This window comes from Meleagris gallopavo, chromosome 6 (assembly GCF_000146605.3).
Source record: "Meleagris gallopavo isolate NT-WF06-2002-E0010 breed Aviagen turkey brand Nicholas breeding stock chromosome 6, Turkey_5.1, whole genome shotgun sequence".
Classification (NCBI taxonomy): Eukaryota; Metazoa; Chordata; class Aves; order Galliformes; family Phasianidae; genus Meleagris; species Meleagris gallopavo.
The window spans coordinates 24,650,053-24,665,913 of NC_015016.2; the positions used below are offsets into that span (position 1 = coordinate 24,650,053).

At 34.9% G+C, this 15,861-nt stretch overlaps 1 protein-coding gene across 1 annotated transcript in view; it reads right to left on the reverse strand.

Annotated features, from left to right (window-relative positions):
• The window catches only part of MALRD1 (MAM and LDL receptor class A domain containing 1), a 58,413-nt gene that overhangs the window by 10,200 nt on the left and 32,352 nt on the right, over positions 1-15,861 (reverse strand). Inside the window, exons 8-12 of the mRNA XM_031554038.1 lie at positions 11,466-11,633; positions 9,564-9,684; positions 2,274-2,426; positions 2,019-2,124; positions 816-1,183 (exon numbers count right to left, since the gene is read on the reverse strand). Of these exons, the coding sequence (XP_031409898.1) occupies positions 816-1,183; positions 2,019-2,124; positions 2,274-2,426; positions 9,564-9,684; positions 11,466-11,633 (916 nt within the window). The remainder of the gene's footprint in view (positions 1-815; positions 1,184-2,018; positions 2,125-2,273; positions 2,427-9,563; positions 9,685-11,465; positions 11,634-15,861) is intronic.

The following is a 15,861-nucleotide window of genomic DNA, read 5'->3' on the forward strand; positions in this document are numbered from 1 at the left end:
CCTGACTTTTTTTTTTTTGGAAAACTGATGAACTGGATGAAATAAATCACAGAACTTTACTTTGTAGTTAGATACAATAAGTGACTTAATATGTTTTTATCTGACAGATGCTAAATTCAAAAAACATTTATAACACATCATTATTTAACATCAAAACAAAATATATTGATTAGAACTACTAATTCTAATGCAAAGAAAACCAAGCTGTGTATTAGAAATGGTAATAGAAAAGGTAGCTTTTCATCTACCTTTCATAAACAGTAATTAATGATTAATATGTAATTATTAATCATATAATAGCCATTTTTTTGATATTTTATTTAAGCTTTTAATTGTTACAATCTTTAAAACTGCAAAATCAGTCATTCAGTATTTCCATGCTGTAGACTTCAATGTGCGTAAAGGAAGATAAGCATTTTACATGTGGGAAAACTGAGATAGTCTGGAAATCCTGCACTGTCTTCAAAATTCAGATCATACACAACAGATATCAGTGCAGTCTGGTATCTCCTCAACTATGTAGGGTGTCCACACTCTGATTTGTATGATTTGCATAGTATGTGGTAAAGCATCTGCTAGTTAATTTTAATATTAATGTTTTTGAGTTCTTAAAATTGACGAAAGCATGCTTGGATGAGAAAATAAATCTCTGCCCTTTAGCACTACAACGTGAATGCCAAAAACATGAATGATCAACAGTTCTTCTCAATTCCTACAATTCATTTCTCTGTACTTGTACTCCGCATTTTTTTTTTTAACTACACAGATTAATTGGCAGTTTGTTTTGCTATAAAGCAATAATGGAAAGTACTCACCGCACTTGTCTTCATCTGATCCATCTCCGCAGTCATCCACAAGATCGCACACCAATAAACGGCTAATACATGCTTTTGTATCTCTGCACCAAAACCAATTAGAACCTTCACAGCTTAATGCTGGAGGTGGAAGAGCACAATTTTCAAATGTAATATCGTCAATTGCTGAGACACCATCATAAAATCCCAAGCTGATTTTATTGAGTGAAAATTGGAAGGGATGTGAAAGACGTCCAAGCTGAATGACTGACTTCAACCATTGATTTCCCTGGTTGTAATATACCCTCCAAAGAACAGTAGGCACATCCAGCCCATCCACAAGCAGTTGCATCTCTGCTGCTCCAACTGACTGTCCATAATTGTAATACCTAAAATAACAAAAACAAACTTCTATTACTTTTTTTTTTTTAATAGTATCTTAAGCAACATTTTAAAATCATTAATATATAACTGAGTGAACCTATAGCGAAACTGTTTTTGTTCCTCATTTTGTTTCCAGAAGTGTGGTATTTCCAGACCTACACATCAACTCTTTGATAAACGTCTCTCTACAGTAAATATATTTGACATTACTGAGCAACACACAGAATAATGCTAAAATCATGCAAAGATTTATTTATGCCATACACCTTTGACTTTAGTATACAAATAATTACAGTTTATTTTTTATTTCCCGCTTTGACAAGATTCTACAGAGACTGTGGTAAGAAAATAGCTGAAATACTTTTTTTCCCTATGATTATTGGAAAAGGATTGAAATTGGATTTCCAATTCTTGCACTGGAGCTATCTTTCAAAGAAGGTACAGTTCAATTTTAGATACTCTATTGATAACTCCAATGATGACTCAGTGAAGTACTAAATTTTTGGATGATTTCTAAGTCTTGAGAGAACATTTTCAATTTGATTTTAAGTCAAAATAGGATCAAAATACTAGAGATATTTGCCTGCGTATATGCAGACATAGTCCTTTAACATAACTTTGCCGAAAGCCTTACAACAAATAAATCCCATGTTTCAGTTCTGTTCTACAGCTTATATCTACATATTGGTAATAATGAAGACTGTCTGATTAAGGAATAGACAAAGATGATAAATACTGTAGAGGAGGCTGTGTACAACTGTAAATTATAGCCACAATTTCAATCCAAGAGAAACAATGAGAGATGATTCAGAATTTTTAAAACATCTTTTTTTCCCATACCAAAAGGACATTGTGCAATTTGATCCTGTTTGTCTGAACTCTGGGCTTCGTAGCTGAGCAACTTGTGAAATGCTGCTGCTGTTTTTCAAAATGAACATAAAATGACCTAACAAAAGAAAACATCAGTAAGTTTTCAGGCTGAAGAAAGACATTGTTTCTACATGTTTGGAAATACTTCACAATCACCACTTCAAAACTGATTAAAGAGCAGTGTATCTATGTCAGCCCTTTGTGTCTAGGCCTGGATTGATTTACCTTCAGACTTGTTGTAGGTGTGATCTTGAGGAGGAGCTTGCTGCTGAAAAGCAGGTTCAAGAGAACTGCTGGAACTTCTTATCCAATCAAATCCATCTGCATTTGCAGTTTCAAACCAACCACAGTTATCTCTTTCAAAGTCACACACAGAAGCTGAAATGAGGTAAGAAACATTTCATTTTGTCTCTGTGTAAGACACGACTAAGAAAGCTTTACAGTGTGAAAAGGAAATAAAACACTTCCAATATGTCACCACCATCCTAGAAAAAAGAAGTAGTAGAGCATTGTGGGGAAAAGATGCTGTATTTCTTTTATAAAAAATGAAGTAAGATAACAGTCCCACAGGAACAACTGCGCTACCTCTATACACAAAGCATACATAAAGTGAAAACTTTTCTCTAAAAGCAATGCAGACAAAGCGCACAACACAGGTGAGGAGCTGCTGAAAACAGACCTTGCAAGTCTCATGCTGCAGAGCAGAAAAACAGAGCACACAAAGCAATAACAAGACTTCTGCCAGATCTTTTAGGGGATAAATGCTAGAGTCAGAAATCAAATTCCTTGTTTCCTGAATTTCAGCAAGTATGCTAAATATAACAAAAACATTCTTCTAGTTGTAAAAGAAATCAAGCTAAATATCAGGTATTAAAGAAATGCCACAATTTTGGTAAAAGGAGGACATCTCTGAAACACAAAATACTGTATTAAGAAAGGTTTGAAAAATATATTCATCTGCATTCTTCAGTTCTTCATTTAACACAGCAATAATACATTACAAAATATATATAATGCAAAATAAAGGGCTTGAAAGATGAATGAAGAATACACATTAACAAATATTTATGATATTAAACAGAAGCAGCATAATATTTTCCTCTTCTGCACTTAAAAAATTCCTCCCTAATCACAAAATGATACTTTTGCTCACTGTTATTAGAACAAGCATTTAATGAAAAACATTAGGAAAACTATTTCAATAACTTTTACCCAGTACTTCATTAATTATGCATAAGCCCAAAAATATTGACAGACATGACTGCCATTTCTACCATCATTTTATAAAGATTTATTATAATTTGTAGTGGCCATTTCAAATGACATCTCATGGAAAAGAGAATTATATTCCATTGACAGAAAATATGAGGAGTTGGTTTCTTTTTTGTTTGTTTAACCAGTATATTATTATTGGTGGCAGCTAGGACTTCTAAAAAAGACTAGATTTAGCGTGTTATTAACCAAAGCACATGAAACACAAATGAAAACAATAAAATTTAAGAGATCAAAGGAAATATAATTTTTCTATATATAGGGTGTATGTCAATCAAGCAGGAAAATTGCTTTGCTAGAATAACAACATAATTATTAACAGATGTACAACAACCTAGGCACAATGGAAATGACTGATAATCCACTGGTGGAATAAAATAATGAGAAGATAAAGTGAGCTATTTATGATTCACCTTTTCTTTGCTTGAGGCTGCAAGAAGAACAAGAAACTTTCTCAAATACCCAGGACAGCTACAAAGAATATGACAAACTCTGTATATAGACAAACACACAAAAATGAAAGATGTAACAGTTAAGTTTCTAAGCCCAGACTTCCTATAACTGTAACTTGTAACAAGACTTAAAGTATGCTCTTATCTTAAGCATGGATGAGTACTTCGAGATAAAATAACCCTCAAACCTTCAACAAATTTTTTAACTAAGTGTTTTTAAAATCCGGGGAAGATAAAAGTATAGACCAAGCCGGTAGAGCCTGGGTGAAATTCATTTGCTTCTAAGTGTTTTATAATGCTTCAATTATCTTACTTTATCACTTTGACAAGTACTTGATGCTCTCAGAGGTGAAAGTCAGTTAAGTTGGGCTCCTCTGCAGTTCCCTCATAGAGAACAGACACTGATTAGTTTACCTTCTCTTCGAATATATTACTGCCTGCCTTTCTTCTGTTCTTTGTCGAGTCCTACAGACTTTGCTGGGCTTTTTGCTTCTTGTATATGAGGAAATTATTGCTAGTATTGACGTTTGGAGGAAATTGCCTTTACACTGTCAGTGGATTTAGTCTTCTCTGAGCTGACTTGTTATCACAACTTGAGATTTCTTGCTGATTCTGGATTGTTACAAAGTGATTTTACACATTTTAAGTATTTTTGTTTTGAGAAACTACACTCAAAAACATCCCCAAATAATATGCACAGCTTCTCTGTAAGCTGAATGAATGCCTAACAAGAATTTAATAAACACTCATGCTGAAAACAGTTGTTAAAATTGAATGATTATTATGTAAGGATTTCTGCTGACAGACGGTTCACAAATTTCAATAACCACACCCCTCAGATCTTTCCTAGTCTGGCAGTAAATGTATATTTACACATAATGCAACATTCTGAGGAAAGCATGGCATGAAAAAATACAGGTGAGAAGTTATAATCCATCATTACTGGCTTACAACTTTCACTTTAACATAAGAGGTCTTTAAAAAGACCCTTATATGCCAAGACATTCATATCCTTTTTTAATCACCCATTTCAAGATAGATTTAAAGACTTATAGCTAGATGTCACTTTGACATCTTAAAATCTAGGATCCAAAATAGCTTTCCAGTGGACATACAGATCTTATTAAATTATTTTTAAACACTTTCAGTATACACACTCTGAAAAAATTTAAAATGCAAAAGCTCATCAATAGTAAAGAAGACTATTTGAAAAAACAGACAAAAAATCCCAAGTCTATTTGAATGTTGACAAGTTCTTTTAAAAAATCCTGCAAGAGTTCACACCTCCTTTCCTTTCCATCCCCAAATATTATCCCTTAAAGCTCTGAAAATAATTTGAAACTATTACATAAAAGTTCAAAATTGAATGTTAACTTGATTTGCATTATGATATTCATATATATAGAATTGTGGTTTAACAATCAGGGCAGATAGGTACAGCATTCTCTTGTATGGCTACAAGAAACAAAACCCTTGAGAACATTTCCTTCCGCTATTAATTTCTGTGAGGAAAGCCAATTCATCAAATGTGAAATTCCAACATACTTACTTGTGATTACAATCACATGAACTTTTTTAATAATAGACAACAATGGCTTGTAGATAATAGGTATATATCTCCTATGTAATAAGGAAAAGTATGGCATAAACAATGGACAAAATATACTGAGGGGGAAGAAAATGCTGTAAACAGCCTAAGTGATTTCACCATGGACCTATATTCTTAACAAGGTAAACTCAGTGCACATCTCCTAACAGCCTTTAGCTTAACTGTAGATCTCAAAAAAATTCAGATATTTACACAGGTAATTCAGTATTCTCTGGCTGCACATTCATGGTAATCAACCCTAATCTAAATATTGCCCATGAAAATAACTGTGCTGTCACATACATTTGATACAATTTCATTTTCTAATTAATGATATGAAAATAATCATATTCACTGTACAACTCTGTTTTTGATAGCAAGTCCTCTCTGTGCAGTGAGGCAAACATCCAATCATCTAACTAAAGGCAGTTTCACAATAACATTTTTAAGAAAAGTAGTGTCCAAACATGCTGGTTAATTAGATCTGATTTTTACTGGAAAACTCTCTGTTCTTATGATATTATCATTTGCAAATGCTGAATGTGAATGACTAGTGTACTGATATGGGAAATATAGGAAAGTCCCAAAATAATAAGAGCCTCCCACATAATTAACTGATCCATTTGTTGGAAATTTAGCAAATCAGATCTAAATCACTTCTCCATTCTAAAATATTAATGTAGTCTGCTCCCGTATAAGCAAGTTCAAGCAATGGAGCTGTCAATGCAATTCCAGTCTCAGGTCCCTTCTGTTTACAAGCTGGCAACCTTTCAATTCTTTAACTTCAGCCTATCCTTCTGAGCTTGTTGTTAATCCTGGCCTCACCTTTAAAAGCTACTTATCTGTCTGTCTGAAACAAAGGAGTAGGCTGAAACAAAGCATAGGAGACAGGTGTTTTGGCATGGAAGGGTTTGCTTTATAACCAGAGAAGAAGTTTTATGCTTTGGCAAGATTAGAACCTATCCATCCATATAATGAAAAATTCTTATAATACTTAAGGAAATTGTTATTTATACAAAGGTGGTTCTTAGAAGCCCAATAGTGTTTACACCACAAAGGCAGTTATTAAGAAACGACACATGCATCATTCTCTTCATTTGCCTTCTCAGTGAAATTAAACACTTCATACATAGAGAGTGAGATTATGGGCAGTTTATGAACTACTTCCTTTAAGGCTGATCTGAGTATGCTTATGCTCAACTGGATAGTACATTGTAGAGATAGCAATGATTAAATGTAATTTAATGTGATTAAATTTCATGTATGAATGCATAAATATAAAACAATATTTATGTATATATCTCCAAATTTCACATACACTTCATATACACACATATATATATTTAGCTACAATATAATGTTTAGATATAGCTCAAAATCCAATAATTCACATGATAAGTAACAGAAAAATAAGTAAATTAAAAGAGAGAGAGAAAGAGAGAAAATATATAGGACGATTTGCAAAAATTCATAGCAAATACCAAAAATACCTTTATGATATCAGATCACTTTCAAATTTTATATTTCCTACACCATGTAATTCTTAGGTTGCAAAAGTGAAAATTTGAACTCCACCAAAAGCATAGGATGCAGACCTTAGAAATTATATCAAACATTCATCTTCCAGAGCATGAGCACGCAACGTGACAGGTATGTTAGGTCATTGCTGTAAATCTGCAATTTGAAAAAGACAGCCACTTTTCTCTTCTGCCTTAATGCATGGAAGTCATGTATAATAGCTTTATAGCCACAGTAAATTCTTCAGCTGTAGAAGTAAAGTTGTGAACTAATAGTCAGCAGTAGCAGCACTTGAAAAAGAGAACATTTCATAGCTTATATTTTATGATGTTTTTACTTTTCTCTACTAGATAGAATAAATCTGTAGGACTTTTTTAGTCTGGGACATGTATTTTTCTACAATGAAACTAGGAATCTGGAATAAATGTCTAAATTTTACTATAATAATAAAAAATATATATTATAATCACATAATTGCAACAGAACCAAATGAGCTAAACTAATTTTTTTGACCATGAGCTACATAAGAACAGAATAATTTCAATGTATTGTAAGGTTTCTACAAATGGTACTTTTCCTATATGTGTCATAAAATTCTCGCCACACTCTAATTCTAAAGATGGAACACAGCCAAATTTAAAACATCTCAGGGATTAGATCAAAGTGAGGAGCAACAAAGAATTTAATTTGACCATAGTTAAAATAGACTATACAGTGAGTTAGTACACAATCATCTAGTCTCATGATTTTAAGAAAAATAAATTCTCATTATATGTCTGAGAGTTTTCGTTAGGACAAACAAGAAAATTTTTACTAATTGAAACACATAGAAGAAGCAAATGCAAATGAAGTGCCAGACAAACAGAAGCTGGATAGCTGAAGAGCACCTCTGAAGAAGCATGAGATGCTTTAGGAATTTCTTTTCCATAAAGTGAAATTAAGCTCTAGAACGGGTACTTGCCTGATGACAGATAAACAAGTAAATAAAGGGATTTTGAGTGGATTGGAAAAAGCAGTAGTTTCCCTACCATCACTGGCGACACTGACTAGCTAGTCCTCAGGTGGAAAAGCCATATGCCAGAACTAATTCACTCACACGAGAGCAAGGGCAGATTTTTCACCTGGACTAGTCCCCACAGATATGTAGGTTGTTCCAAAAGTAATGCCTCCTATTTATTCCTATAGAAACTACAACAAATACAAAGAGCACAATAACACTGTTTGATAGAGCAAATTCTGAGCTCCAAAATATTTCAGCAGTCACCCCAATTAGCTATGCATTTCCACCAGCCATGAACAAGAGCTTGCATGCTGTGCTTATTAAAATTTGCATGTCCATCCAGAACATTTCCTTGTACTAACGACTTCTATTTTGTTTCTACAAACATTCAGCAGGTATCAGTGCATGCCAACAGGTACCATCTTTTTCTGCAAGGAGGAATTCAGTTCCACACCTGTGCTTCATACTCTCTTCCACATCAGACAACAATTTTTCAGACTGCCTCTGCCTTACCAGTCACACAGCAACAAAACATGATGGGATACTGGTAGGTGATTCCACATCTATTGCCATACCACCAACATCCATCTCTGATATCATGAGGCAACATAATAAGACAGGAGGCATTACGTTAAGAGCACCCCTCATACTTAGCAGAGATTGGTTCACAATGAAAATTCCAGGAAAAGAAAATGTTTGCGTTACACCACTAGTAATGAGCTTGCAAAATATGTATCAAAAAACAACTCAAATTTCAATGAATGGGGAAAAGGAAGGTTAAAAAATAGCAAAAGATTACTGACTATATTTCAGTAGGTTTCTGAAAGAGAATGAGAGGAATGGCATGAAGATTTTCACCTTTAAGTCACTGTGTTTAGATAATCATATTGCTGCTATGCCTTTGTGATTGATGCATAGAGAGGGTAGGTGTTGGAAAATAAAAATAAAATTAATCTTTCATCCATTATGTACTTATTTTTAACTAGACTATCAGACTGTATATATATATATATATATTATATATACAAACATAAATATAGATAGATAGATATAGATATCAAGGAAATCTTAAAAATTCAACACTGAAATTTTCCAACTCGCCTTTAAATTTTTCAACAAAGATGATATTCAGCTTTCTGTTGGGTATAACTTAACAGCATTATCACTGACTACATTTAGGTCCGTGTCATTTTAGAACATAGCATTAATAGTGGAGATCTGAAAAAGCAACAGTCTGACAGAAGGTCATAGCTATGCTTCCATCTGTTCGCGTCTCAAGATTAGAGAGTGTGGGCACACAGACGAGTTTGGTGGGAGCTTGCTTTGAGTTATATGTTTGACAGTGATGGGAGCACCCTCTTGCCTTAAAGATAGTGCTCATCAGTGGAAGATGTAAGATGCTTTTCTTCTGTCCATGCATCAAAGCATAAACGTGGGCAGGTTCTACACAATAGGTGATACCTGGACATTCCCTTTTTAGCTTACTTCACAGAGCTACTCTAAACTACTTAAAGCACATACTATAACATTGGGTGAAAAGTTTTGTTATATACAGTTCATTAATGCAGATGGACTTTTTCCTCAGATTACGTCCTACTTTGTTACAGATATTTTGAAGATGTCAGCAGGATCCCAATTATATATCGCAAACATCAGAAAAAAACACTGAAAACTGCAAAACTTGCCTTTGTTTTCCGGTTTGATAGCCGATAGTGATATGTTCACAACTTCACATCCCTTTGTTATACTGATGTTATCTATAGCAACAGTAGCATTTGCTGCTCGAATTGTAGCTTGGAAAATGATCTGTAAAGATAAAGGAAGTAAGAAAGTTCATTAGCGGCAACATGATAAAAAGACACGTAAGTATTTCTTTACAATTTACTCTCTCTGCAGGACATAAATACCATCTACAGCCAACTTGGATTACCAGCCTGCAACAACTAGACTGAGATTTCATCAGTCAGAAAGTTATTCCTCATCTGTCAAAGCCATAACCAGATTTACTTACAGAAAGTTTTGTAACCCAGGCAACCTTGCCTCAATATCAAGTGATAATAGCCATCGCTGCTTGAATGAGCTGTCTTCCTGCTGAAACTGTTAAAAGCTATATAACTATTAGAATGAGCTATTCAGGGCAAACAAACACGGCAGTTTAGAACTCAGTCTGAGTTCTATACCAGGCCTGCTTTAGTGAATAACTAACTCTATGATGTGTGATTATGTAAGATATTAATTTTTTACATCATTGTCTCAAAGCTTGCTGGGGACACAGATGAACAAGTCCAAGCAAGTCCTGGGCAAGGGTTGTGAAATCCTTTATCTGAAGGACAAGGCCAGGGGCAACAAGGGAGAGAGAAGCTGCAGCTTAATGGCCGTGAAGAGGTCTTTTCTGTGGACTTATCTCAAGGAAGATGGCTGTCTCAGGGGGTACTCACATGACTCTTGGTCAAGCACCCAGGGATGTCACGTAGACTGGCAGAACAAGGATAAAAAGGGGACCTATAACCATGAAGTTTAGGTTTTCTGGCAACAGATTCCTCATGAAGAAGTTCCTGACATGAGAAGCCTCACGACCTGCCTCTCTCCCTCCTGGACTTGCTCTGCGCTCTACCAGCATGCTGAAGAAGAACAGAGGTGTCTGCCGTCAGATTCCTCACTACAGAATTCCTGCATGCTGAGAACTCTCCTGGGCCTGCTACCTGAGTCCTGCTGCTTCCTCCCGAATTGGCTCTGCGACTTCTTCCTGCTACCTGCTTGCTGCCCAAGGCCAGCCACGCTGCTGCTCTCCTCCCCTGCTGCTTTTGCCTCGGACCTTTGAAACGGTGTGCAACAGGACCCTGCTGGATCCTGGTGGTGCCTATCCCCGCTTTATGCGATTCTTGCTTCTTTCCTATCTTTTCTGTTGCCCTCCTTCCCTTCCCCGTCTCGTGATTAGGATTTATAATAAACTGGTTGGACCAACATTTGAACCATTGTTTCTTAATCTCACACCAGGTATACATATTTAAAAGAATCTCATCTCCCTTCTATAAATTGGTGCGAGACAAATGAGCATAAGATATGTAAAGTATAACTTAACTACAACAAAATCGAATGTTTGTGATTTTCTTTAAGCTAATAAATTCATTAGTGATTCTCCTCATTTCTAGCTTTCTGCTTGTAAATGAAGATGAGTATAATATACAAAAATGAAAAATATGTCTTATATATGTTACTGTGAATGTAAGGATTATAAGAATGCATTTAGTAATACAAGAAAATATTCAGGAGACTACAAATGAAAGTAGAGTTCATTTAAGCTCAAGGTTCTGCACTTCTGTCTTTAGCCAACATAATTAAGCCCTCATTGATGAGAAGTTTTTAAAGTTCTTTTTTAAAAAAACTCTTTATTAGTCATATACTGAAATCTGAGGTAACGAAACAAAGATGCTGCTCTTCAATATCTACACCTATTGCTAGAGCTGAACTCCTTTTTTTTTATGAGCACTAAAGGATAGAAATTTTTTTTTTTTGCTTTCTATTATGAAAGTAATTTAATTCTAAAGGCCAGATTAGAGCTACCATTTGACATAATTTCGACTTACCTGAAAAGATAAGTTCCCAGCTGCACTGACTACTGGTATACTTGCTTTTGTCCACTCCATCTCAGGCAATCCTAAAATATTGCACATTTTCTCCAAGCTTCCATTCAATGCAGTCCTCCTAAAAACTGAAAGCTGGGAGTTCTGAGACAGCCAATACCAAAATCTTACCTGTTGAAAGAGTTCATAATGAAACACTTTAAAAATGCTATCATCAATCTACAATAAATTCAACACCAACTCATATAAGAGCATGGCTCCAAATGAATGCCTTCCTCTTTATTATGCTGGCTCACAATGTTAGAGATGGATGTTGGTGATATGGCAGGTTGAACCTTCCCACCAATATTCCACTACATTTTGTTGCCATATGACAGATGGCAGCAGAGAAACTGTCTGACAGAATGGCATCTGACATGGAAGTAAATTTGAAGCAAAGGTGTGGAACTGAATTCCTGCATGCAGAGAAAATGGTACTCACTGACATTCGTTGACTGCTGATAAATATTTATGAAGACCAAAAAGTGGATATGAGCACACAGTGAGGGGGTGGGTATGCATTTTGGCAACAGTCACATGAAAGACAAGCCACATTCCAAATGTTCATGCACAGTTTTCAGACTGTGAAGAGCATCTTAATCAACTCATCTGCATGAATCAGAGGATTATGACCAGGAAACTATGTACAGAGATGAATATCAGTTTCAGTGTTTTGGAAACAATGTTGACAACCTTGGAATACTGCAGTTTGTGCCAATGAATGCTCACACCGGAGCAGAGTGAACACCATTTGTCAGGATCTACTGAACCAATACAAAGCTGAAGGTGACAGTCTCCTGAATCACATCATTATTGATAATGAGACGTGGTGTCACCTGGACAAACCATCAACTCTAATCACTACATTTGATGCTGACTAAGCTGAAAGCTTAGATTTCCAGAGTCACACCAGAGAAGACAAAATTGCTCTTGCAACAAGAGTACAGGGCCCATACCAGTTTGAAGACCACGAAATACATTGCCAGTCTTAGCTGGACTGTCCCACCACACCCACAATCTAGTCTAGATTTGGCACCTTCTGACTTCCATCTGTTTGGGCTGATGAAAACTATATTGTATTGATAACATTTACCTAGCAACTAAGCTGTCACAGCAGCAGTGACACAGTGGGTCAACTCCACTGGACAAAATTTTTATGAACAATGCATACTGGCTGCTTTTCATCATAAGAAAAATGCACAAATAATGGTAGTAGCCATGCTGAAAAATAGTATTTGGTAACTGAGAAGAGAATTTTCTATATCAAATAATGTTATTCTGCTCTTCATAGCTGTTTCAAGTTACACAGAATTAAATAGGAGGCACTGTACATGCACTGTAACACAAAACAACAGACAGGAATATACACTACAGTGACATAAAAGAAAGTTAGGAATGGCACGCTGAGGAGCAGTAGTATGTCCAAAAGTAAAACCACAATATAAAAGAATACTTATTATAAAAAAATGTTTTTAACTTGCATCTATCAAGGGATATACACCAACTGATATGATCTCCATTAATTTCTCCTCAGTTTAGTAAAGACTTAGAAAGGTTTTGAAGATTATTTTGCTCAGAAAATGTCAAAAATGGAATAGCTTAATGGTTATGTTAATCTCTGAAGACTTAGACAAGATTCTTATATGCAGGGAGCCTCACAAGCCTCTATTTCCACAGTCAACATCAATGACAATTATTTAAAGTCAATCATTTATTGAGCAATAACATGTCGATAGCTTAAAACAAGTGCCCTCACTCTGACACAGGTAATCCATGCCATGGGCCCCTCCCAAGCATGGAAATTATTTATTGTATAAGATAATATCAAGATTTATTAACAAATTTAAATAATTCATAGTAATATTTTGCCCCTACCAGACAAGCCAAGGTGAGGGAAAAAAAAAAAAACTCCGCAGCAGGTATTCAAACACTTTAAAATGAGTTGTTTGAACACCCATACCTTAAATAATCTAAATACATAGAGTATGTTTATCAAATATATTTCAAAAAAATCTCCTGAGTTTTCTTTACGTAAGAAATAAAATTATTAATAATAAAAACTACCCTTGTTTGCTACATCTACATATTCCATTTTAGACTTACTTTTCTGTTGATTAAAGGGACTTAAGCAGAGATCTGGGATTTAAATTTGCTTTTACAATTCTAAAACCTTAAGCTAAATGAAGATGTTTCTTAGCTGACAACTACTGAATGACTCTGCTACAAGAAGCTGCACAAAGAATTTACTTCTAAGCTTCAATTAGCCAGTGAGGCATAATGTAAAACTGTTATCCCTCAACTCAATTTTTTTTTTTTATTTTATTTTTTAGTTTAACCACTGGAACCAAAGAACTTGTAAAGCTATTAATAAACATAGATCTCTTTATGTAGATCCCTTTATCCTCTCAGTGGGACATCTAACATAGGATAATATCTCACATCTAAATACAGAGAACATAACACATCAATACACATCCTAATGAGCAACTGCTATTCCTTGCTGTTTCTCAGGAAAAAAAAGCCAACAGGGAAAATGTGGCAGAAAGCCAAGCCTCCAGTTTTCAGAAACACACTTTTTTCAGATATGTATAGCAGAATATAGAGAACTTTCACTGTTTTTTTTTTTGCTGAATCTTGGATCTTTAAGTATACACAATATGCACTTACTCAAAAACACCCTTAATTTCTGACTAAACTGAAGAAGTGCATGTGCATCTCTACTGAATTTATGTTTATTTGTATACATACCAAACACTGCAAGAGGTCTTACCTGGGACTATTCATTGACTTAGGAATTAGTTCTGCCCAGGTAACCTTAAGAGATTCTAAGATGAACTTATCTGAACTTGAAAAGTACATATCTACCTGCTATCAAGAGATTTGAAACTGCCTGGATGAATGCACCTGTATGCATAAAGGTTGTTGGTACTCCAAGTCTAGTGGGATTGGCCTCTGATGGGATTATGAGAAACTTCCAGTGTTCCTTGCAGCAGCACTGTGCTTGATTTTATTCTGCATCTATTTTATTTGTGATTCTTTACAACAATATGATGACACATGAAGATTAGGGAGGGGCAGAGTGTGTAAATGATAGAAAAGTATTCTTAAGCTGTTTACAATGCTTCCACTCAGCTGCAAGATGCAACTATTTAGCTGAGATCTGGTAATTCACCAATGTGCATAGGCTAAGTCAGCTACAGCATCAAATACACAGATTTATTTAAGCCAACACTTGTTTCAGATCCCTCAGCCTATGAGACCTTCATGCTGCTGAGAATAAAATTCTGCTATTTGATGGGCCTTCTCTTTGCTATTCTTCCTTAGAATCTTTTCTGATAGAAAAATTCCTAAATGAAACTACAGTTTATTTTTTACATTGATTTTGAAAAATTAGCAACCAGTCTGTATTTTATTTTGTTTCTTTAACGGCTCTTTTTAACCACAAACATAAGAAGAGGATTTTGAAAAGCTTTCAGTATTTTTTTCTTTTCTCCTCATTGACTTCTTATATCAGGAGACATCACATAGTAGCAGAATAAATACAAAACACTGTAATCACACATTTTAACATAACTCCAACGTGTCATATGGTTTGAAAGGTAATGAAAATCTAAAAAACACTCAGAAAAAAAACAAAAACACATAAAATCATCCAGCATCTACTCACTTCATTTGGTGGGCAAAAAGGATAAATAAAAATGCAAGTAAAAGTTTTTGTTATATGTGTATTTATATGTATTTCCTCAATTTCAACTTTAAAATGATTTTGTTGAAAATGGCAACATTCTAATCAGAAAATGTCGTTCATCTTTTACTCTCAGACTTGCTCTCTTTTTTTCCTTTTTTAATAGCACTTCTGACCCCCCTTTTTCCTATTATCTTTCTATTTTCTCAGGTCAAGTGCCATCCTCACTTTTGCATTTCTCTAAAGAGATACAAGATATTTGATAAACAACAACAAAACTGAACCACAAGTTAATGACTGCACAGTTCAGCTTAATAAGCACCCACTTCAATTAATAAGACTTAGTACGTCTGGAGCATGGTAGCCAATTCTTTCCAATCACTTTAGCACATTTAATCCATATAGAAAGTTCAAACCACAGATCTGTAAAGGAAAGCTGGACATGGGAATATTCAGCTAACAGAGTTAACAGATAACAGCATGAGGATTCTTTGCCAGCTTTGGCTCAAAAGGCAGGCTTGATTTGACTGTGTGGTGATACTGCCCTAGTAATATTATTCAGCTATGTTTTTCACAGCATAAAAAACCTCTAAAGAATACCCTTAAATGTGAGCCGACTCATAGAAGCTCTAGAAAGAATAATAATCAGATACAAAGGCAGCAAAGCAGTCAAAA